At 50.1% G+C, this 24,146-nt stretch overlaps 1 protein-coding gene across 2 annotated transcripts in view; it reads left to right on the top strand.

The window, feature by feature from the left end:
- hipk3b (homeodomain interacting protein kinase 3b) overlaps positions 1–24,146 on the top strand; it is a 79,391-nt gene that overhangs the window by 49,949 nt on the left and 5,296 nt on the right. Inside the window, exons 4-15 of one of the 2 annotated variants that reach the window (XM_038995827.1) lie at positions 12,769–12,888; positions 13,413–13,499; positions 14,741–14,925; positions 15,091–15,247; positions 19,468–19,591; positions 19,745–19,866; positions 20,392–20,519; positions 20,805–20,975; positions 21,078–21,398; positions 21,766–21,912; positions 22,356–22,615; positions 23,980–24,113. In XM_038995827.1, the coding sequence (XP_038851755.1) occupies positions 12,769–12,888; positions 13,413–13,499; positions 14,741–14,925; positions 15,091–15,247; positions 19,468–19,591; positions 19,745–19,866; positions 20,392–20,519; positions 20,805–20,975; positions 21,078–21,398; positions 21,766–21,912; positions 22,356–22,615; positions 23,980–24,113 (1,956 nt within the window). The remainder of the gene's footprint in view (positions 1–12,768; positions 12,889–13,412; positions 13,500–14,740; positions 14,926–15,090; positions 15,248–19,467; positions 19,592–19,744; positions 19,867–20,391; positions 20,520–20,804; positions 20,976–21,077; positions 21,399–21,765; positions 21,913–22,355; positions 22,616–23,979; positions 24,114–24,146) is intronic. The other variant, XM_038995836.1, reaches the window with a different exon arrangement.

Below are 24,146 nucleotides of genomic sequence, written 5' to 3' on the forward strand. Positions count from 1 at the left end.
GAGGCCTGACCGCTGGTGCCAGAGGCCTGACCGCTGGTGCCAGAGGCCTGACCGCTGGTGCCAGAGGCCTGACCGCTGGTGCCAGAGGCCTGACCGCTGGTGCCAGAGGCCTGACCGCTGGTGCCAGAGGCCTGACCGCTGGTGCCAGAGGCCTGACCGCTGGTGCCAGAGGCCTGAAGGAAAGCCTCTCAAAGAGATTAGAGGAAAGAAGGAGATACGGAGAGGGAAGCCAAGGAGCAGGGAGGAGATACGGAGAGGGAAGCCAAGGAGCAGGGAGGAGATACGGAGAGGGAAGCCAAGGAGCAGGGAGGAGATACGGAGAGGGAAGCCAAGGAGCAGGGAGGAGATACGGAGAGGGAAGCCAAGGAGCAGGGAGGAGATACGGAGAGGGAAGCCAAGGAACAGGGAGGACATACGGAGAGTGAGCAGAAAAATGATAGATAAAGGGAGAGCACTAAATACGAGAGGAACTGAATATTGAGGGAAAAAGAGAGTATTGAAAAAGGGGGATTCATGGTGGGAGTAGTTGGGTCTGATTATAGAGTTCTTATTAGATTTCTTCATCGTTGCAGCACCAATACCACTATGTTACTACCGCTACTGACCTACAGCTACGGTACTACCGCCACTGACCTACCACTACGTTACTACCGCCACTGACCTACAGCTACGGTACTACCGCCACTGACCTACCACTACGTTACTACCGCCACTGACCTACCACTACGTTACTACCGCCACTGACCTACCACTACGTTACTACCGCCACTGACCTACAGCTACGGTACTACCGCCACTGACCTACCGCTACGGTACTACCGCCACTGACCTACCGCTACGGTACTACCGCCGCTGACCTACCGCTACGGTACTACCGCCACTGACCTACAGCTACGGTACTACCGCCACTGACCTACAGCTACGGTACTACCGCCACTGACCTACCGCTACGTTACTACCGCCACTGACCTACCGCTACGGTACTACCGCCACTGACCTACCGCTACGGTACTACCGCCACTGACCTACCGCTACGGTACTACCGCCACTGACCTACAGCTACGGTACTACCGCCACTGACCTACCGCTACGGTACTACCGCCACTGACCTACAGCTACGGTACTACCGCCACTGACCTACCACTACGTTACTACCGCCACTGACCTACAGCTACGTTACTACCGCCACTGACCTACAGCTACGGTACTACCGCCACTGACCTACCACTACGTTACTACCGCCACTGACCTACCACTACGTTACTACCGCCACTGACCTACCACTACGTTACTACCGCCACTGACCTACAGCTACGGTACTACCGCCACTGACCTACCGCTACGGTACTACCGCCACTGACCTACCGCTACGGTACTACCGCCGCTGACCTACCGCTACGGTACTACCGCCACTGACCTACAGCTACGGTACTACCGCCACTGACCTACAGCTACGGTACTACCGCCACTGACCTACCGCTACGTTACTACCGCCACTGACCTACCGCTACGGTACTACCGCCACTGACCTACCGCTACGGTACTACCGCCACTGACCTACCGCTACGGTACTACCGCCACTGACCTACAGCTACGGTACTACCGCCACTGACCTACCGCTACGGTACTACCGCCACTGACCTACAGCTACGGTACTACCGCCACTGACCTACCACTACGTTACTACCGCCACTGACCTACAGCTACGGTACTACCGCCACTGACCTACAGCTACGGTACTACCGCCACTGACCTACCGCTACGGTACTACCGCCACTGACCTACCGCTACGGTACTACCGCCACTGACCTACAGCTACGGTACTACCGCCACTGACCTACAGCTACGGTACTACCGCCACTGACCTACCGCTACGGTACTACCGCCACTGACCTACCGCTACGGTACTACCGCCACTGACCTACCGCTACGGTACTACCGCCACTGACCTACAGCTACGGTACTACCGCCACTGACCTACCGCTACGGTACTACCGCCACTGACCTACAGCTACGGTACTACCGCCACTGACCTACCACTACGTTACTACCGCCACTGACCTACAGCTACGGTACTACCGCCACTGACCTACCGCTACGGTACTACCGCCACTGACCTACCGCTACGGTACTACCGCCACTGACCTACAGCTACGGTACTACCGCCACTGACCTACAGCTACGATACTACCGCCACTGACCTACAGTCTCTCTCTCTGGCCAGCTATCATCTAGTGTACGCGCCTCAGTCAGTTATCATACCCATGCCCTGTGGGCGTTCACATGGACATTAACAGGTGTACTTTAATCCATGCCCTTCGACACTAACCCCCCCTCCCCTCCCAGGGTGTAGGGTGTCACCATGGGCCCCGGGGGCAAGATGACTGGAGCCAAAGGGGCTGCCGTCACCCCTCACTCCCAGCATGGTGTCTAGTTTCATCCCACACAGCAGAATGTATTTATAACCCTCCTCCTCCTCGCCTCTTCCTCCGTATCTCACCTCTCAGCCACGTCTAACCTTCTTTCAACATTTGGGCAATGTTTCAACAACCGTGATATATGGCGCTATTGGATAGGGCCCTGGTAGTGTCCCCAATCAGCTCCCTCTCTCTCTCTTTTTCTCTCTCTCCCTCTTTCTCCCTCTCCCTCTCTCTCCCTCTTTCTCCCTCTACCTCTCTCTCCCTCTTTCTCCCTCTACCTCTCTCTCCCTCTTTCTCCCTCTACCTCTCTCCCTCTTTCTCCCTCTACCTCGCTCTCCCTCTTTCTCTCTACCTCTCTACCTCTTTCTCTCTCTCTACCTCTCTCTCTGTCTGTGTGTTGTACTGCAGGGATGGTATTGTATGGTGGGTTGTTTTTGTCCTAGGAAGGCTGCAGTGAAACACCTTCCATGAAAATAAGTTTTTCCCTTCAGAGAGGCATTCTTCTCACTCGCACGTACACATGCACTCGCACGTACACATGCACGTACACATGCACTCGCACGTACACAGGTGTGAGTGTTGACGAGGACAAGGCTGGAGATCTCTCTGTCATGCTGATTTGAGTTTGAATAACACACTGGAAGATTCAAAAGGAGGGTGGTGCTTGGAATCATTGTTCTTCCTCTATCAATCATGGTTACCTGCAAGGAAACACGTGCCGTCGTCATTGCTTTGCACAAAAAGGGCTTCACAGGCAAGGATATTGCTGCCAGTAAGATTGCACCTAAATCAACCATTTATCAGATCATCAAGAACTAAAAGGAGAGTGGTTCAATTGTTGTGAAGAAGGCTGCAGGGCGCCCAAGAAAGTCCAGCAAGCGCCAGGACCGTCTCCTAAAGTTGATTCAGCTGCGGGACCGGGGCACCACCAGTACAGAGCTTGCTCAGGAATGGCAGCAGGGAGGTGTGAGTGCATGAAGTGTGAGGCGAAGACTTTTGGAGGATGGCCTGGTGTCAAGAAGGGCAGCAAAGAAGCCACTTCTCTCCGGGTGGACAAACAAAACCCCACAAATTCTGACAAACTCCAAGCGTTGATTATGCAAGAATGGGCTGCCATCAGTCAGGATGTGACCCAGAAGTTAATTGACAGCATGCCAGGGCGGATTGCAGAGGTCTTGAAAAAGAAGGGTCAACACTGCAAATATTGACTCTTTGCATCAACTTCATGTAATTGTCAATAAAAGCCTTTGACACTTAGGAAATGCTTGTAATTATACTTCAGTATTCCATAGTAACATCTGACAAAAATATCTAAAGACACTGAAGCAGCAAACTTTGTGGAAATTATTATTTGTGTCATTCTCAACTTTTGGCCACAACTGTACACATGCACTCGCATACACATGCACTCGCATGGACTCGTACTCGCATGCACTCGCATACACATGCACTCGCATGGACTCGTACTCGCATGCACTCGCATACACATGCACTCGCATGGACTCGTACTCGCATGCACTCGCATACACATGCACACAGAAACGTAGGCACGCAGGTAAGTATACACACACACTCAAGTAAACACACACAAACACAGTCTTCAGGCCAATGTAGTAGAGGAGGGCGGAGAGAGTGCAATGGAGAGGCGGAGAGAGTGCAATGGAGAGGCGGAGAGAGTGCAATGGAGAGGCGGAGAGAGTGCAATGGAGAGGCGGAGAGAGTGCAATGGAGAGGCGGAGAGAGTGCAATGGAGAGGCGGAGAGAGTGCAATGGAGAGGCGGAGAGAGTGCAATGGAGAGGCGAGGGCGGCGTGCAATAGAGGCAGAGGAGGAGGGCGGCGTGCAATAGAGGCAGAGGAGGAGGGCGGCGTGCAATAGAGGGAGTGTGAGAAAGAGAGAGGGTGTGACACTGAGGCAGCAGTGTTTTATGAAGAGCTGTTTTAAGGCCACAGTGGGTGAGGTGTACTGCTGCAGACACTAAATGTTAATGTCAAGTCTTCATAGGAAGATGGTAACACCATGATGTAAGCACGAGGAATGGCAATGAGACCACTCCCTCATCTCTGCTCTACCACCATCATCTCTGCTCTACCACCATCATCTCTGCTCTACCACCATCATCTCTGCTCTACCACCATCATCTCTGCTCTACCACCATCATCTCTGCTCTACCACCATCATCTCTGCTCTACCACCATCATCTCTGCTCTACCACCATCATCTCTGCTCTACCACCATCATCTCTGCTCTACCACCATCATCTCTGCTCTACCACCATCATCTCTGCTCTACCACCATCATCTCTGCTCTACCACCATCATCTCTGCTCTACCACCATCATCTCTGCTCTACCACCATCATCTCTGCTCTACCACCATCATCTCTGCTCTACCACCATCATCTCTGCTCTACCACCATCATCTCTGCTCTACCACCATCATCTCTGCTCTACCACCATCATCTCTGCTCTACCACCATCATCTCTGCTCTACCACCATCATCTCTGCTCTACCACCATCATCTCTGCTCTACCACCATCCCTCCCTCCCACACATGTACTTACATGCACATCAACTGCACACCCTCTCGACATGCATGCACACACAAACACTGTATACACACACACACTCGGGCTCCAATAAACATATTTATCCCGGGAGTGAACCTGGGTACACATCCTGTTTTTCTTCATTTCTAGGGCATTTGTCTCCGAGATGTTCTCACATATTTCATCCCTTCTCCATTACCAAGTCAGACTAAACATACAGTGCATTCAGAAAGTATTCAGACCTCTTGACTTTTTCCACATTTTGTTACGTTACAGCCTTATTCTAAAATGGATTAAATTGTTTTTATCTCCCTCATCAATCTTCACGCAATACCCCATAATGACAAAGCAAAAACTGGTTTTTAGAATATTTTGCAAATGTACAAAGAAATTACAAACTGAAATATCACATTTACATAAGTATTCAGACCCTTTACTTTGTTGAAGCACCATTTGCAGAGATTACAGCCTTGAGTCTGACGCTACAAGTTTGGCACACCTGTATTTGGGGAGTTTCTCCCATTCTTCTCTGTAGATCCTCTCAAGCGCTGTCAGGTTGGATGGGAAGCGTCGCTGCACAGCTATTTCCAGGTCTCTCCAGAGATGTTCAATCGGGTTCAAATCCAGGCTCTGGCTGGGCCACTCAAAGACATTCAGAGACTTGTCTCGAAGCCACTTCTGCGTTGTCTTGGTTGTGTGCTTAGGGTTGTTGTCCTGTTGGAAGGTGAACCTTCGCCCCAGTCTGAGGTCCTGAACACTCTGGAGCAGGTCTTCAGGATCTCTGTGCTTTACTCCATCTTTCCCTCAATCCTGACTAGTCTTCCAGTCCCTGCCGCTGAAAAACATCCCCACAGCATGATGCTGCCACCACCATGCTTCACCGTAAGGATGGTTTTGGCCAGATGATGAGCAGTGATTGGTTTCCTCGAGACGTGGCACTTGGCATTCAGGCCAAAGAGTTCAATCTTGGTTTCATCAGACCAGAGAATCTTGTTTCTCATGGTCAGAGTCCTTTAGGTGCCTTTTGGCAAACCCCAAAGCGGGCTGTCGTGCCTTTTTACTAAGGAGTGGCTTCCTTCTGGCCACTTTACCATAAAGGCCTGATTGGTGGAGCACTGCAGGTGTTTGTACTTCTGAAAGGTTCTCCCATCTCCAAAGAGGAACTCTGGAGCTCTGTAAGTGGCCATCGGGTTCTTGGTCACCTCCCTGACCAAGGCCCTTCACCCCCGATTGCTCAGTTTGGCTGGGAGGCCAGCTCTAGGAAGAGTCTTGGTTGTTCCAAACTTCTTCCATTTAAGAATGATGGAGGCCACTGTGTTCTTGGGGACCTTCAATGCTGCAGACTTTTTTGGTACCCTTCCCCAGATTTGTGCCTTGACGCAATCCTGTCTCAGAGCTCTACGGACAATTCCTTCGATCTCTTGGCTTTGTTTTTGCTTTGACATGCACTGTCAACTGTGGGTACTCATATGGACGTGTGTCTTTCCAAATCATGTCCAATCAAGTGAATTTACCACAGGTGGACATCTCAAGGATGATCAATGGAAACAGGATGCACCTGAGCTCAATTTCAAGTCCCATAGCAAAGGGTCTGAATACTTATGTAAATAAGGTATTTCTGTTGAAAATTTTAAATCCTGTTTTTGCATTGTCATTGTGGAATACTGTGTGTAGATTGAGGACAAGTGCTAGAATAAGGCTGTAACGTAACAAAGTTTGTAAAAAGTGACTGTTCTGAATACTTCCTGAAAGTATTGTAAGTGCGGTGGAGGATACCACAAATGCCCAAACTCCTCAGCAGTAAACAAACGAACAGAGAAAACAGGGCACGGCCTGTAATTACACTCGCAAAAACATTCCGTTATTTCGTTTTTCCTTTAGTGGAAAAAAATAAGAACAGAGTGCTTTCCAAATGCACTGCATGTCCTCCTTCCCCATTACCAAGTCAGACTTGACATATGTCCTCCCTTCCCCATTACCAAGTCAGACTTGACATATTTCCATCTGGTTTGCAGACAGGAAGGGAATAACTTTAACACTGAATGCCTGAGAGGGACACATAACTGTAAACACATACAGGGTGCTCATGCTGGCAGTGTTCACCAGAGAAGCCATCTGATAAGAACAGTGTGTTTTATTAACTAGTGATGGTTGTAGCCTGCTGGTTGTGGGTTCAGAGGTCAAGACTTGTCTCTGTGTACAGGACACTTGAGGGATCCAATTTAAGATTTTATTTTTAATTGGTAAGATGTTAATCCTAGATGTATTGATGTGACTAAGTGGAGCTACACGCACACCTCTTTATGTGTATATCATCTCGTCTCTATAATTGATTTTCTGTCTGTGTCTGCTTTGGCATTTAGATCATATGAGGTTAGATGACATTTTTTTATTTAAAAGATATGGTAGAGGGAACCTTGAAAGCTGAAAGTCATTGAATTTGAGCCCAAACAGGCAGGGTTAAGCCTGTCTAAAACCCAGGGTCCCAGAGAGGATGGTTTAGGGGCTAGTGCCCTGCAGTCTCAAGAATGCCAACTCAGCCCTCGTTCCTCTCCCCTAGCCCTTCTCAAACACAACTCCTCCACCCCAGTGGAATGGCAACTCAGCCCTCATTCCTCTCCCCTAGCCCTTCTCAAACACAACTCCTCCACCCCAGTGGAATGGCAACACAGCCCTCGTTCCTCTCCCCTAGCCCTTCTCAAACACAACTCCTCCACCCCAGTGGAATGGCAACTCAGCCCTCGTTCCTCTCCCCTAGCCCTTCTCAAACACAACTCCTCCACCCCAGTGGAATGCCAACACAGCCCTCGTTCCTCTCCCCTAGCCCTTCTCAAACACAACTCCTCCACCCCAGTGGAATGGCAACTCAGCCATCGTTCCTCTCCCCTAGCCCTTCTTAAACACAACTCCTCCACCCCAGTGGAATGGCAACTCAGCCCTCGTTCCTCTCCCCTAGCCCTTCTCAAACACAACTCCTCCACCCCAGTGGAATGGCAACACAGCCCTCGTTCCTCTCCCCTAGCCCTTCTCAAACACAACTCCTCCACCCCAGTGGAATGGCAACACAGCCCTCGTTCCTCTCCCCTAGCCCTTCTCAAACACAACTCCTCCACCCCAGTGGAATGGCAACTCAGCCCTCGTTCCTCTCCCCTAGCCCTTCTCAAACACAACTCCTCCACCCCAGTGGAATGGCAACACAGCCCTCGTTCCTCTCCCCTAGCCCTTCTCAAACACAACTCCTCCACCCCAGTGGAATGCCAACTCAGCCCTCGTTCCTCTCCCCTAGCCCTTCTCAAACACAACTCCTCCACCCCAGTGGAATGGCAACTCAGCCCTCGTTCCTCTCCCCTAGCCCTTCTCAAACACAACTCCTCCACCCCAGTGGAATGGCAACTCAGCCCTCGTTCCTCTCCCCTAGCCCTTCTCAAACACAACTCCTCCACCCCAGTGGAATGGCAACACAGCCCTCGTTCCTCTCCCCTAGCCCTTCTCAAACACAACTCCTCCACCCCAGTGGAATTCCAACTCAGCCCTCGTTCCTCTCCCCTAGCCCTTCTCAAACACAACTCCTCCACCCCAGTGGAATGGCAACTCAGCCCTCGTTCCTCTCCCCTAGCCCTTCTCAAACACAACTCCTCCACCCCAGTGGAATGGCAACTCAGCCCTCGTTCCTCTCCCCTAGCCCTTCTCAAACACAACTCCTCCACCCCAGTGGAATGGCAACACAGCCCTCGTTCCTCTCCCCTAGCCCTTCTCAAACACAACTCCTCCACCCCAGTGGAATGGCAACACAGCCCTCGTTCCTCTCCCCTAGCCCTTCTCAAACACAACTCCTCCACCCCAGTGGAATGGCAACACAGCCCTCGTTCCTCTCCCCTAGCCCTTCTCAAACACAACTCCTCCACCCCAGTGGAATGCCAACGCGCCCCTTGCCCCTCTTGCCCTCCTCTCGCCCCCAAGGCAGCACTAAGCCTCTAATGGATGTTTTCCCTGACACCTTGGTGTGACTGACGTCAGACAGGCCTCTCTCTACAACTGCTCTCATAAACCTCCCTGTTCTTTATCCCACCACCCAGTAGGTAGACACAGACAGAATCATCCCACCACCCAGTAGGTAGACACAGACAGAATCATCCCACCACCCAGTAGGTAGACACAGACAGAATCATCCCACCACCCAGTAGGTAGACACAGACAGAATCATCCCACCACCCAGTAGGTAGACACAGACAGAATCATCGCCCCACCCAGTAGGTAGACACAGACAGAATCATCCCACCACCCAGTAGGTAGACACAGACAGAATCATCCCACCACCCAGTAGGTAGACACAGACAGAATCATCCCACCACCCAGTAGGTAGACACAGACAGAATCATCCCACCACCCAGTAGGTAGACACAGACAGAATCATCCCACCACCCAGTAGGTAGACACAGACAGAATCATCCCACCACCCAGTAGGTAGACACAGACAGAATCATCCCACCACCCAGTAGGTAGACACAGACAGAATCATCCCACCACCCAGTAGGTAGACAGTGTTGCATTAGCTTTCAGAAAACTGCATTTTTAAATCAAACCACCCCCCCCACAAAAAGAATGGTGGCAAAAACGATGATTGGCCATCATATTTCTAATGTTTATCATAGAAGAATGTAGCAGCTACATTTCCTAATATTTTTTTATTGAAATTGAGCTTGCATTTTAACAATATACCGGAGAAAAACTACACGGGAGGAAATTACCTGCTGGTGATCCAATGACGAGCAAATACACTCCTCCACTCAGATGGAGTGTAACTGAAGCACGAAATGACTCCTTTTACATTCATGATTTGGAGCGTATCCTGACTGAAGCTGAGCAGAATTTACAATAAGAAGCATTTTAGATTTGCGTTTACATAATGCAGAAAGATATTTTTTCTGCGTCTCATCTTTCCCTTTCTGTGTGAAAAACGCAGAATCCTGAGTCAACACGACCCCATGCAGACAGCGGCATACAGTCATACTCTCTCTCTCCTGCTAGGGCCCTGATCACGGACACACCCACATGTAACCAGTGTGAAATGGCTAGCTAGTTAGCTGGGTGCACGCTAGTAGCGTTTCAATCGGTGACGTAACTCGCTCTGAGACCTTGAAGTTGTTGTTTCCTTTGCTTTAAGGCTTTTGTGGAGCGATAGTTAATGATGCTTCGAGGGTGACTTGTCAATGTGTGCAGAGGGTCCCTGGTTCGAGCCCAGGTAGGGGCGAGGAGAGGGACAGAAGCTACACTGTTACACACACACGTCACCCATTCCCAGGGCCCTACCCCGCGCGCGTGACCCATTCCCAGGGCCCTACCCCGCGCGCGTGACCCATTCCCAGGGCCCTACCCCGCGCGCGTGACCCATTCCCAGGGCCCTACCCCGCGCGCGTGACCCATTCCCAGGGCCCTACCCCGCGCGCGTGACCCATTCCCAGGGCCCTACCCCGCGCGCGTGACCCATTCCCAGGGCCCTACCCCGCGCGCGTGACCCATTCCCAGGGCCCTACCCCGCGCGCGTGACCCATTCCCAGGGCCCTACCCCGCGCGCGTCACCCATTCCCAGGGTGATGGTAGTGTGAAGGACACTTGTGCATAACCTGAATGTCAACGTCATGTATTACTACTAGGTAATGACTGTGTTCTCGGGATGTGTGAGGCTGGAGAAGGGGCCAGCACCTGGGCTTGAAGGTGGGGGACTGTGGGTATGGGAGGAGTGGGCAGGACTGGGCAGTTTACAGTGGAACAAGGCACCGCAGTAATGGAGAAGAGAACTGTGCTGGGATGTTTAGACTGTATGATGGTATGGTAATATTATGGGGGAGAAATGGTGATAATGAACTGTTCTTTCCCCATCTGCTGCAGCCATAGCATAAAGGGAATGTTCTTAACCCATCTGCTGCAGTCATAGCATACAGGCAATGTTCTTTCCCAATCTGCTGCAGTCATAGTATACAGGGGATGTTCTTTCCCCATCTGCTACAGTCATAGTATACAGGGAATGTTCTTTCCCCATCTGCTGCAGTCATAGTATACAGGGAATGTTCTTTACCCATCTGCTACAGTCATAGTATACAGGCAATGTTCTTTACCCATCTGCTGCAGTCATAGCATACAGGCAATGTTCTTTCCCCATCTGCTACAGTCATAGCATACAGGGAATGTTCTTTACCCATCTGCTACAGTCATAGTATACAGGGAATGTTCTTTACCCATCTGCTACAGTCATAGCATACAGGGAATGTTCTTCCCATCTGCTGCAGTCATAGTATACAGGGAATGTTCTTTACCCATCTGCTGCAGTCATAGCATAAAGGGAATGTTTTTTCCCCATCTGCTGCAGTCATAGTATACAGGGAATGTTCTTTCCCATCGGCTGCAGTCATAGTATACAGGGAATGTTCTTTACCCATCTGCTGCAGTCATAGTATACAGGGAATGTTCTTTCCCCATCTGCTACAGTCATAGTATACAGGGAATGTTCTTTCCCATCTGCTGCAGTCATAGTATACAGGGAATGTTCTTTCCCATCTGCTGCAGTCATAGCATAAAGGGAATGTTCTTTCCCCATCTGCTGCAGTCATAGTATACAGGGGATGTTCTTTACCCATCTGCTACAGTCATAGTATACAGGGAATGTTTTTTCCCCATCTGCTGCAGTCATAGCATAAAGGGAATGTTCTTTCCCCATCTGCTGCAGTCATAGTATACAGGGAATGTTCTTTCCCCATCTGCTACAGTCATAGTATACAGGGAATGTTCTTTCCCCATCTGCTACAGTCATAGTATACAGGGAATGTTCTTTACCCATCTACTACAGTCATAGCATACAGGCAATGTTATAATCCCATCTGCTGCAGTCATAGTATACAGGGGATGTTCTTTACCCATCTGCTACAGTCATAGCATACAGGGGATGTTCTTTACCCATCTGCTACAGTCATAGTACACAGGGGATGTTCTTTACCCATCTGCTACAGTCATAGTATACAGGGAATGTTCTTTCCCCATCTGCTGCAGTCATAGCATACAGGGGATGTTCTTTACCCATCTGCTACAGTCATAGCATACAGGGGATGTTCTTTACCCATCTGCTACAGTCATAGCATACAGGGGATGTTCTTTACCCATCTGCTACAGTCATAGCATACAGGGGATGTTCTTTACCCATCTGCTACAGTCATAGCATACAGGGAATGTTCTTTACCCATCTGCTACAGTCATAGTATACAGGGGATGTTCTTTACCCATCTGCTACAGTCATAGTATACAGGGGATGTTCTTTACCCATCTGCTACAGTCATAGTATACAGGGGATGTTCTTTACCCATCTGCTACAGTCATAGTATACAGGGGATGTTCTTTACCCATCTGCTACAGTCATAGTATACAGGGAATGTTCTTTACCCATCTGCTACAGTCATAGTATACAGGGAATGTTCTTTACCCATCTGCTACAGTCATAGTATACAGGGAATGTTCTTTACCCATCTGCTACAGTCATAGTATACAGGGGATGTTCTTTACCCATCTGCTACAGTCATAGTATACAGGGGATGTTCTTTACCCATCTGCTACAGTCATAGCATACAGGGGATGTTCTTTACCCATCTGCTACAGTCATAGTATACAGGGAATGTTCTTTACCCATCTGCTACAGTCATAGCATACAGGGAATGTTCTTTCCTAACACATTTTTCCTTTCTCTTTCTCCTCCCTTTCTCTCTTGCTCGGTCTATCCACGTCTTTGTTTTTCCCTCGCTTCCTCTTTTCACAGATTCGCTACGTTTCTCAGACGCAGGGTTTGCCTGGGGAGCATCTGTTGAATGTGGGGACAAAGACGGCACGGTTCTTCTGCAGGGAGTCTGACTCCCCCTACTCAGCATGGCGATTGAAGGTAAGAAGGACCCCTAAGCCCGTAATACATCTCCAGCAGAACCCCCCCCCCCAGCACCCTCTCTCAACCATTCCATACACTGACCCCTCCTCTCCACCAAAACACACACTGACCCCTCCTCTCCACCAAAACACACACTGACCCCCCCTCTCCACCAAAACACACACTGACCCCTCCTCTCCACCAAAACACACACTGACCCCTCCTCTCCACCAAAACACACACTGACCCCTCCTCTCCACCAAAACACACACTCCTCCTAGCCCAGCACTGAAAACAAACCTTCATATTATCTCTCACCATCACCAAACATTCTCCCTCTCAGCAAACAGTCATTACTCCCACCACCCACCAGAGAAGAAAACCCCAACACAAGCATCCTCTTTTCACCGCTTCTACCAACTCTGGAGATGAAGGCTGAAGGGATAAACCAAATCCTTATTGTACTCCCCTTCTCTTTCTCCCCTTCTCTCTCTTTTTCTCCCCCTGTCTCTCTCTCTCCCCCTGTCTCTGTCTCTCTCCAGTCGACTGATGAGCATGAGACCGAGACGGGGATGAAATCAAAGGAAGCAAGGAAGTACATCTTCAACTGTTTGGATGACATAGCGCACGTAAGTCTTGTTCCACAGGATGTGGACACCTTCAGCTGGTCTAACTAGACCGTGTTGATGAGTCTCGACTCAGGAAGCCCATGGTCAGATGATGTAGGTCTGAGAGAGAGGAAGTTCACCTTCAGCTGGTCTAACTAGACCGTGTTGATGAGTCTCGACTCAGGAAGCCCATGGTCAGATGATGTAGGTCTGAGAGAGAGGAAGTTCACCTTCAGCTGGTCTAACTAGACCGTGTTGATGAGTCTCGACTCAGGAAGCCCATGGTCAGATGGTCAGATGACATGTGGCCGTAGGTCTGAGAGAGAGGAAGTTCACCTTCAGCTGGTCTAACTAGACCGTGTTGATGAGTCTCGACTCAGGAATCCCATGGTCAGATGAGATGGGGCTGTAGGTCTGAGAGAGAGGAAGTTCACCTTCAGCTGTTTGACTGAAAAAGCTAGAACATGTACGTACATCTCATTGCTGGAAAACCCCCATTCTCACATCTCTAGTCATATGCTAAGTGACATGCTAAGGTTCAGCACCCAACACTTAGTTTGAAAGTCAAGCCTCGGGTGAAACCACAGCTGGAAATTCCCTGACAATGAGATCATGGGTTGAACATTTCCCTGCTGATGTTTTTATGAGTTGGGGGGGATTATGTAGAATGATGTAGAGATGTAGAGACGGGATGATGTGGAGACGGGGGATAATGTAGAGACGGGTGATGACGTAGAGACGGGTGATGACGTAGAGACGGGTGATGACGTAGAGACGGGTGATGACGTAGAGACGGGTGATGACGTAGAGGCGGGGGGGCGACGTAGAGACGGGGGGGCGACGTAGAGACGGGGGGGACGCAGATGTGTAGAGACGGGGGGGGGGGTGCAGATGTGTAGAGACGGGGGGGGTGCAGATGTGTAGAGACGGGTGGGGTGCAGATGTGTAGAGACGGGGGGGTGCAGAATGCTGTAGATATGAAAAATGCCTCATCGTTCTCATGTTCCACTTATTACAATGGTTGGTTTGATGTTTTCACTTTTGATAAACTTCTGCAAAATGTCTGGTATTTTTAACATAGGAAACGATTATTCCAGCTTAGCATAGTGACTGTTTATACTGTTTGTCCCCTTAACCAAGTCTCCCTTGACTTGTAAAGCTGGTTTAAAACTTCCTGAGGCTCCAGATGAAATAGACACAAACGTTGGGAAAGATGACAGATGACCAGTTCTCCTGAGCCCTGACCTGCCTCTCTCTCCCAGGTCAACTTGGTGATGAATCTGGAAGGTAGTGACCTGTTGGCAGAGAAGGTGGACCGAAGAGAGTTTGTAGGCCTGCTGAAGAGGATGTTGTGGATCGATGCGGAGAAGAGGATCACCCCCGCTGAGGCGCTCAGCCACTCCTTTATGTCCATGCAACACCTGCTCGACTTCCCCCATAGCAACCAGTGAGTTTCCCCCACTGTCTTTCAGACGGGTTGACCTTTTGGTAGAGAAGAGACATGATGAAACATTTAGTTATTTGTAAAAGGAGGACAAGCATGAAGAATAGCTGGGGCCTGCTGTACTGTGATGAAAATAACTCCACCCCCCTCCTTTCCTCTCTCCATCAGTGTCAAATCATGTTTCCACATCATGGACGTAACCCGGTCTCGTCCCGGTCCTTACGACACACTCAACCGGAACAAAGCCCCCTTCATCAGACCGGTGACCACGACCACAGTTAACCTGACCCGGCCCTTCAGCAAGATGGCCGCCATCCACAACCAAGTAAGCAGTTTCACCACATCAATACAGTAGCCGTCACATGGAGGGAAACATTTCAGTTTATATGAATAGACGGCTATATGACAATGTACCACTGCTAGAGCTGTTAGACTGTATATTATATTTGAATGGAGACAGTTTTATCAGACTTCATTTGAGAAACAGCTAGACCAAGGCGTGTTTTCCCCTGACCCAGACCTCCTGGCGTGTTTTCCCCTGACCCAGACCTCCTGGCGTGTTTTCCCCTGACCCAGACCTCCCGGCGTGTTTTCCCCTGACCCAGACCTCCCGGCGTGTTTTCCCCTGACCCAGACCTCCCGGCGTGTTTTCCCCTGACCCAGACCTCCCGGCGTGTTTTCCCCTGACCCAGACCTCCCGGCGTGTTTTCCCCTGACCCAGACCTCCCGGCGTGTTTTCCCCTGACCCAGACCTCCCGGCGTGTTTTTCCCCTGACCCAGACCTCCTGGCGTGTTTTCCCCTGACCCAGACCTCCCGGCGTGTTTTCCCCTGACCGACCTCCCGGCGTGTTTTCCCCTGACCGACCTCCCGGCGTGTTTTCCCCTGACCCAGACCTCCCGGCGTGTTTTCCCCTGACCCAGACCTCCCGGCGTGTTTTTCCCCTGACCCAGACCTCCCGGCGTGTTTTTCCCCTGACCCAGACCTCCCGGCGTGTTTTTCCCCTGACCCAGACCTCCCGGCGTGTTTTTCCCCTGACCCAGACCTCCCGGCGTGTTTTTCCCCTGACCCAGACCTCCCGGCGTGTTTTTCCCCTGACCCAGACCTCCCGGCGTGTTTTTCCCCTGACCCAGACCTCCCGGCGTGTTTTCCCCTGACCCAGACCTCCCGGCGTGTTTTCCCCTGACCCAGACCTCCCGGCGTGTTTTCCCCTGACCCAGACCTCCCGGCGTGTTTTCCCCTGACCCAGACCTCCCGGCGTGTTTTCCCCTGACCCAGACCTCCCGGCGTGTTTTTCCCCTGACCCAGACCTCCCGGCGTGTTTTCCCCTGACCCAGACCTCCCGGCGTGTTTTCCCCTGACCCAGACCTCCCGGCGTGTTTTCCCCTGACCCAGACCTCCCGGCGCGTTTTCCCCTGACCCAGACCTCCCGGCGCGTTTTCCCCTGACCCAGACCTCCCGGCGCGTTTTCCCCTGACCCAGACCTCCCGGCGTGTTTTCCCCTGACCCAGACCTCCCGGCGTGTTTTCCCCTGACCCAGACCTCCCGATGGTCGGAGTGGATGACATGGGGCTTTATCGTCCTCACGTGGAACTGTAGCCATTCACCTTCGCTGTCGTGGCGACGCCAGGACGCTACGTAGGCTATGTCATGGCAACAGCGCGGGTGTTGCTGAGGAGAGAGATGGTTGAAGTTTGGAGCCATCTGATCCTATTAGACAGATGGGTTCAACTGGCCTCATACTGTCATGTTTTCACTTTGTTATTCTAAATACCGACCAGCTATTTCTGGAAATACAAGTTCATCTTTGTCAATACATTAGAAGTTCGTTCTCATATCAACTGTTGGTACAATGTGAAGGTGATGGCGTCTGAACCTCATATGCCACAAGCACAAATTTAAGCCCAATTGAATCAAGTTGATGTATCGACACATCCTAAATTCTAGTGCATCTGTTCAGTATTTACCCTTGGGGGGGGGGGGGGGGGGGGGGCAGAATGGGTGGTCTCTAGTAAAGCCTTGCGTGTGTAAAACGCATCCGCTCTGATGTAGGTGAACTTTGAATCGTTCCAGTTACAGGAAGTATTTGGTGGAAAAATGCACCAGATCTCCCAGTATTCACCTCTCAAAGAGTTCTTTGTGTTGACTGTCATGTGTATGGGGGGGCGGTCCCTGTTCTGTGTGGGCTTTTTTATTGGACTTTCCAGACCTTTGATCATGTTGGATTCAGCCCTGGTCTAATTCCCTGGATTCAATATTGTAGGCTGGGCACAAGAGGTCAGAGCAGTGACCTCTGAACCACAGGCTTCTGCTCTGTTCTTTGTGTATTCATAAAGTGTCTGAGTAGGACTGCTGATCTAGGATCAGTTTTGCCTTTTAAATTAGTGAATAATAAGATTATATGGACAGATCCTAGATCTGTACTCTTACTCTGATATGCTTGGTGCATACGGCACTGCTGTTTGGCTCAGACTCCAGACAGGCAGGTCGCCATCTACTGGGGATGTGAGGCTAATGCGGATTATATGTTGGAATCTGTCACAAGACTTACAGTAGGGCGTTTTTAATTGTGGAGAGTCAAAGTTTTGGTATTTTTTGTCTTATTTTCTTATCTCAGAAACACTTTCTTTATGAAAATAGGCCTTGAGGCCACAATTCCCCTTATGTTGTGCTGATGAAATCCCTGTTGATAGACAGTCTGTGTTGATCTAACCCATTAGTTTCTGTACTAGATGTCAGGGGGCTCATGTCTCTGTGTTGATCTAACCCATTAGTTTCTGTACTAGATGTCAGGGGGCTCATGTCTCTGTGTTGATCTAACCCATTAGTTTCTGTAGTAGATGTCAGGGGGCTCATATCTCTGTGTTGATCTAACCCATTAGTTTCTGTAGTAGATGTCAGGGGGCTCATGTCTCTGTGTTGATCTAACCCATTAGTTTCTGTAGTAGATGTCAGGGGGCTCATGTCTCTGTGTTGATCTAACCCATTAGTTTCTGTAGTAGATGTCAGGGGGCTCATGTCTCTGTGTTGATCTAACCCATTAGTTTCTGTAGTAGATGTCAGGGGGCTCATGTCTCTGTGTTGATCTAACCCATTAGTTTCTGTACTAGATGTCAGGGGGCTCATGTCTCTGTGTTGATCTAACCCATTAGTTTCTGTAGTAGATGTCAGGGGGCTCATGTCTCTGTGTTGATCTAACCCATTAGTTTCTGTACTAGATGTCTGGGGGCTCATGTCTCTGTGTTGATCTAACCCATTAGTTTCTGTACTAGATGTCATGGGGCTCATGTCTCTGTGTTGATCTAACCCATTAGTTTCTGTAGTAGATGTCAGGGGGCTCATGTCTCTGTGTTGATCTAACCCATTCGTTTCTGTAGTAGATGTCAGGGGGCTCATGTCTCTGTGTTGATCTAACCCATTAGTTTCTGTAGTAGATGTCAGGGGGCTCATGTCTCTGTGTTGATCTAACCCATTAGTTTCTGTAGTAGATGTCAGGGGGCTCATGTCTCTGTGTTGATCTAACCCATTAGTTTCTGTAGTAGATGTCAGGGGGCTCATGTCTCTGTGTTGATCTAACCCATTAGTTTCTGTACTAGATGTCATGGGGCTCATGTCTCTGTGTTGATCTAACCCATTAGTTTCTGTAGTAGATGTCAGGGGGCTCATGTCTCTGTGTTGATCTAACCCATTAGTTTCTGTAGTAGATGTCAGGGGGCTCATGTCTCTGTTGATCTAACCCATTAGTTTCTGTAGTAGATGTCAGGGGGCTCATGTCTCTGTGTTGATCTAATCCATTAGTTTCTGTAGTAGATGTCAGGGGGCTCATGTCTCTGTGTTGATCTAACCCATTAGTTTCTGTAGTAGATGTCAGGGGGCTCATGTCTCTGTGTTGATCTAACCCATTAGTTTCTGTAGTAGATGTCAGGGGGCTCATGTCTCTGTGTTGATCTAACCCATTAGTTTCTGTAGTAGATGTCAGGGGGCTCATGTCTCTGTGTTGATCTAACCCATTAGTTTCTGTAGTAGATGTCAGGGGGCTCATGTCTCTGTGTTGATCTAACCCATTAGTTTCTGTAGTAGATGTCAGGGGGCTCATGTCTCTGTGTTGATCTAACCCATTAGTTTCTGTACTAGATGTCATGGGGCTCATGTCTCTGTGTTGATCTAACCCATTAGTTTCTGTAGTAGATGTCAGGGGGCTCATGTCTCTGTGTTGATCTAACCCATTAGTTTCTGTAGTAGATGTCAGGGGGCTCATGTCTCTGTGTTGATCTAACCCATTAGTTTCTGTAGTAGATGTCAGGGGGCTCATGTCTCTGTGTTGATCTAACCCATTAGTTTCTGTAGTAGATGTCAGGGGGCTCATGTCTCTGTGTTGATCTAACCCATTAGTTTCTGTAGTAGATGTCAGGGGGCTCATGTCTCTGTGTTGATCTAACCCATTAGTTTCTGTACTAGATGTCAGGGGGCTCATGTCTCTGTGTTGATCTAACCCATTAGTTTCTGTAGTAGATGTCAGGGGGCTCATGTTTCTGTCTTGTCTTCAGGCTTTAGCCCCCTCGGCCCCCTCAGTGATGCACCCTGGGATACCGCTCCAAACAGGAAATGGCCAGTTTGGCTGCAGCGACTCATTTCAACAGGCACTCATCCTGTGCCCCCCAACGATGCAGGGTATGACTTCTTAATATTTTCCTCTTTCTCCCCCTCTCTTCTCTCTCTTTCTCCTCCCCTCCTCTTTCCTCCCTCCTTTCCATCCACCTCTATAGCAAAATCTACTGACTTGGACTTACTGTGGAACACATGTTTCCCTTTCCGGTCCTCCAGGAATCCCCACTAACGCGGCCAAGCCACAGGGCTTCTCCGTACGCATGGAGACTGCTGTGCCTCTGGTCACCCAAGCTCCCTCCATCCAGCCCCTACAGATCAGACCTGGGCTCATCACACAGGTAACGAGAAGAGAGGCGGGAGAGAGAGAGTCCCTAGTATTCGGGCTAGCTGTGATTGAGTGATTCAGACCAACAGAGAAACTGACAGTGATGGAGAATCAGCAAGACACAGCCTGGATGCATTTGTGCTGGGGATGTTTTGAATGTATTCAACTGAAATGTGTCTTCCGCATTTAACCCAACCCCTCTGAATCAGAGAGGTGCGGGGTGTTGCCATAATCGTCATCCATGTCTCCGGCGCCCGGGGAACAGATCCATGTCTCCGGCGCCCGTGGGAACAGATCCATGTCTCCGGCGCCCGGGGAACAGATCCATGTCTCCGGCGCCCGGGGAACAGTGGGTTACTGCCTTGCTCAGGGGCAGAAAGACAGATTTTTACCTTGTCAGCTCGGGGATTCGATCCAGCAGTCTTTCGGTTACTGGCCCAACGCTCTAACCACTAGGCTACCTGCCGCCCTATACCACTGAATGAATAAGTTTAGATAGCTATAGAAACCATGGAAACGGTGTTCCTCTCCCTTGCAGCAGACCTGGTCTAACCGCCCCCAGCAGATCCTGGTGCCCGCCTGGCAGCAGGTGACTCCAATGGCGCCCCCACCAGCCACCATGGCGTCCGACACTGTGGCAGGCCCACAGAGACTGGGAGAATGGGGGTGAGTGCTATCTGTCAGCTGTTGACTGTCTGTGCTCTTCAGAGATCGTCAGTGACTAATGCATTTTTTGAAACTGCATTGTATATCAGTCTGTTTTGTTGCTATGCTCTACCCTTGACAACGACTTCTCTGAGAATATAGGACACAGTGTGATGGCTGTCTGTCATACTGATGGAGAATGAGTCACATGCCTCTCCTTTGAAGCAGGCGAGTGAGACCAGTCAGTTAAGTCTCTAATATAGATAATAACCTTTGGCTCGTTACCCCCTGTCCTGTCATTTGCAGGAAAGTGCGTCCCCATGGCAACCATTACAGCTCTATGATGCCCCACCACCATCAGCCGCTCTTAACCAACCAGATGACCATGTCTGCCCACCAGCCAATCAGCATAGGCATCGCACACGTGGTGTGGCCACAGCCCTCTGCTAACAAGAGAAACAAGCCCTGCTTTAACAGGTAAACACACGCGCGCTCACGCACGTACGCACACACACACACACACACACACACACACAATCTGATCATAAAATCCCCTTCCCGTCATTTATTTCTCCCTAGAGGCAACAATTTCACCTACAACACCAACACCCAAAACTCAGCATGCCAGTCCCCAAAGATGGCCGACACCACGAGGAATGTCCCAGAGGAGAGATTCCCGGAGGCGGGGCGAGCTGCACAGCTGGAACCTGAACCGGAGCAGGAGGAGGAGGCTAGCTGCTGTAAGGCAGGTTCAGACTCTGAAGAGCAGTCTGTCTCTTATAAGCAGCGGCAGGCCATGGTGATGTCTGATCTGGCCAGCCCCACTGTCACTGTCATTAGTATCAGCAGTGATGAGGAAGAGGAGGAGGAAGAGAGAACACGGAGACACTCACTGGGGGAGTAAGTAACTCTCAAGCACCTCCAAAATCAGTCTATATATATATCCACTACAGTCCACAATCAGTCTCTTCAAATATCCACTACAGTCCACAATCAGTCTCTTCAAATATCCACTACAGTCCACAATCAGTCTCTTCAAATATCCACTACAGTCCACAATCAGTCTCTTCAAATATCCACTACAGTCCACAATCAGTCTCTTCAAATATCCACTACAGTCCACAATCAGTCTCTTCAAATATCGAAGTCATTATCGTCTCAAACTCTGTATCTAACTTGTAACTAAAACCCTCTCTTCTCCCCCTCCCTCTTTCTTTCTCACCCCCCCCTTTCTGTTTCTTTCTCTCCCCCCCCTCTCTCCCCCCAGGTGTAAGGGCAGTGCTGAGTGTGAGGCGTGTCAGAGCACAGTGAGTATGGAGAGAGTATGTTCCCTCAGCAGTCCAGACAGCACCCTCAGCACCAGCTCCTCTGCCTCAGCCCAGTCCAGCACCTCGCCCTGCAAACGCCCCAACAGGTATGACCCAATGACAACAGCCACACACACATACATGTTGGGCCTTAACCGAAATGTTGCACCTACACCTGTCATACAGTATAGAATGTATACTCTCTGTGTGTGATTGCTCTGGTCTGTTACAGTATAGAATGTATACTCTCTGTGTGTGATTGCTCTGGTCTGTTACAGTATAGAATGTATACTCTCTGAGTGTGATTGCTCTGGTCTGTTACAGTATAGAATGTATACTCTCTGAGTGTGATTGCTCTGGTCTGTTACAGTATAGAATGTATACTCTCTGAGTGTGATTGCTCTGGTCTGTTACAGTATAAAATGTATACTCTCTGTGTGATTGCTCTGGTCTGTTACAGTATAGAATGTATACTCTCTGTGTGATTGCTCTGGTCTGTTGCAGTATAGAATGTATACTCTCTGAGTGTGAATGCTCTGGTCTGTTACAGTATGTCAGATGACGAGCAGGAGAGTGGTTGTGACATTGTGGATGGCTCGCCTTCCTCCGACTCCTCTGGCCCTAGCAACAGCCCCTTCACCGAACAACGCTACATCGCCGACGGCAACCAGAACCGCGGGCCCCGTGTAGCGTGCGTTGCCCCGGTAACGGAGCCCAGAAAGCCGGCGGTGCGCACCATGGTGGTGCCGCCCATGAGGGTGCAGAATAACAACCCCCACCCACACATCAACGAGACGCTAGGCAACACCAGTAAGCATCTAACACACACACACACAGCGGACACCTGATTCACCCACAGGAAACAGACAACCGGCTGATTCACCCTAGACGTACACTTGACACACCTGGTTCACACAGCCCTATGGTTGAACAAACAGGTTCAGTAGTCATGAACAGGTGGCCACAGTTCTCTCATCATAGGTAACCACAACAGACACACCTAGCCCAGGGCAGACAGGGCAACAGAAAACACAGCAGGTCACATGTACAGTACACACTGGAACCCAGTGACACAGCAGTATTGTCAGTGATCAGACACACACGGACACAGGGCTAACAGGGTCACAGCGGGTCAGATACCTCGTCACTGCTGATGATGTCTGTTCCACAGGTCACATGGTGTGGGATTACTCCTCGTTTATAGGGCACAGAGGTACTCGCAGGTGATTATGGCTGCAGCCCTGACCTCTCACCTCAGACCTCTTGGCTTCGGCCTCTGGAGTGGACTTGTGTTTCCTGTAGACTGTCTAATCTGGTTGCAGCTGGCTTCTTGTTGACAGCCCTTTCTTTGAATCTATCCTTTATTCTACCTGTGTGGATCTGGAGCTTATGAAGCTACGTATGACAGGCGTAACATCCCCTGGAACGCTTTACAACCTGACTTAGGCCTTCATAGACATGGATGACAACCAGACACGCACACACATGCGCCACATTGTGTTCCCTGGCTGTCATTAACACCTAGATGTTTATGAATGCGTTCGTAGGGTGTTACTGAGGGGTTATGTATGTCATATGTAGGCTTCATAACAGCTGTGGTCTTCTCCCTCTGTTCCTGGGGCTGGGCTTTTTTAAGGTCCCTGTTTATAGGTCATTTATATATCCTCAGTGAAAATCACACTGTCTCCTATGGCCTCATGTCCCAGCCAGGCCCCTCCCATAGCTGACATTCAGAAACACTCCCCAGCTAAAGCCCACAGAAAAGGCCACAACTTGCTATTCTAGTGCTACTAGGGGGGTATTAATAGCCAATGGTATGACCCCCACTATGAATACGAACCAGCTTACTTACCCATTTGGCTTCCATCCCTTCACAAGATCCCAGATCAGTTCTAGTCTATTTATAAACATCCACATGATGCTTGAGGAACAGATGGCACTTGTTAAAGAGCTGTGTTTGGTCAAACCCAGTGGAAGTCAGTGATGAGCATGCAAAATCTCTACTGTCACAATGGCTGATGGATCCTACAGTCAGGGTTTAACTCTACTGTCTGTCTCTGTGGGTTGATGCTGCTGCCCGTCATGATGTCTGTGTTTAAACTCATCCCTCTCTTTCATCTTCCTCTCTTCCTCCCCCATCTCTCTCTCTCCCTCTGTTTCTCTCTTCCCTCCAGTCTTAGAGTCTTTCCAGTTCAAAGGGCGAGGTATCCCAGGGCGTCAACCGCCCCACTCCATCCCCCTCCTCAACCGGCCACAGAAGATCACTGCATTCCAGCCCCAGCAACAGCAGCCCATGGGCTTTGGACAGGTCAACACACACACACACACACACACACACACA

Source organism: Salvelinus namaycush, chromosome 1 (genome assembly GCF_016432855.1).
Source record: "Salvelinus namaycush isolate Seneca chromosome 1, SaNama_1.0, whole genome shotgun sequence".
Classification (NCBI taxonomy): domain Eukaryota; kingdom Metazoa; phylum Chordata; class Actinopteri; order Salmoniformes; family Salmonidae; genus Salvelinus; species Salvelinus namaycush.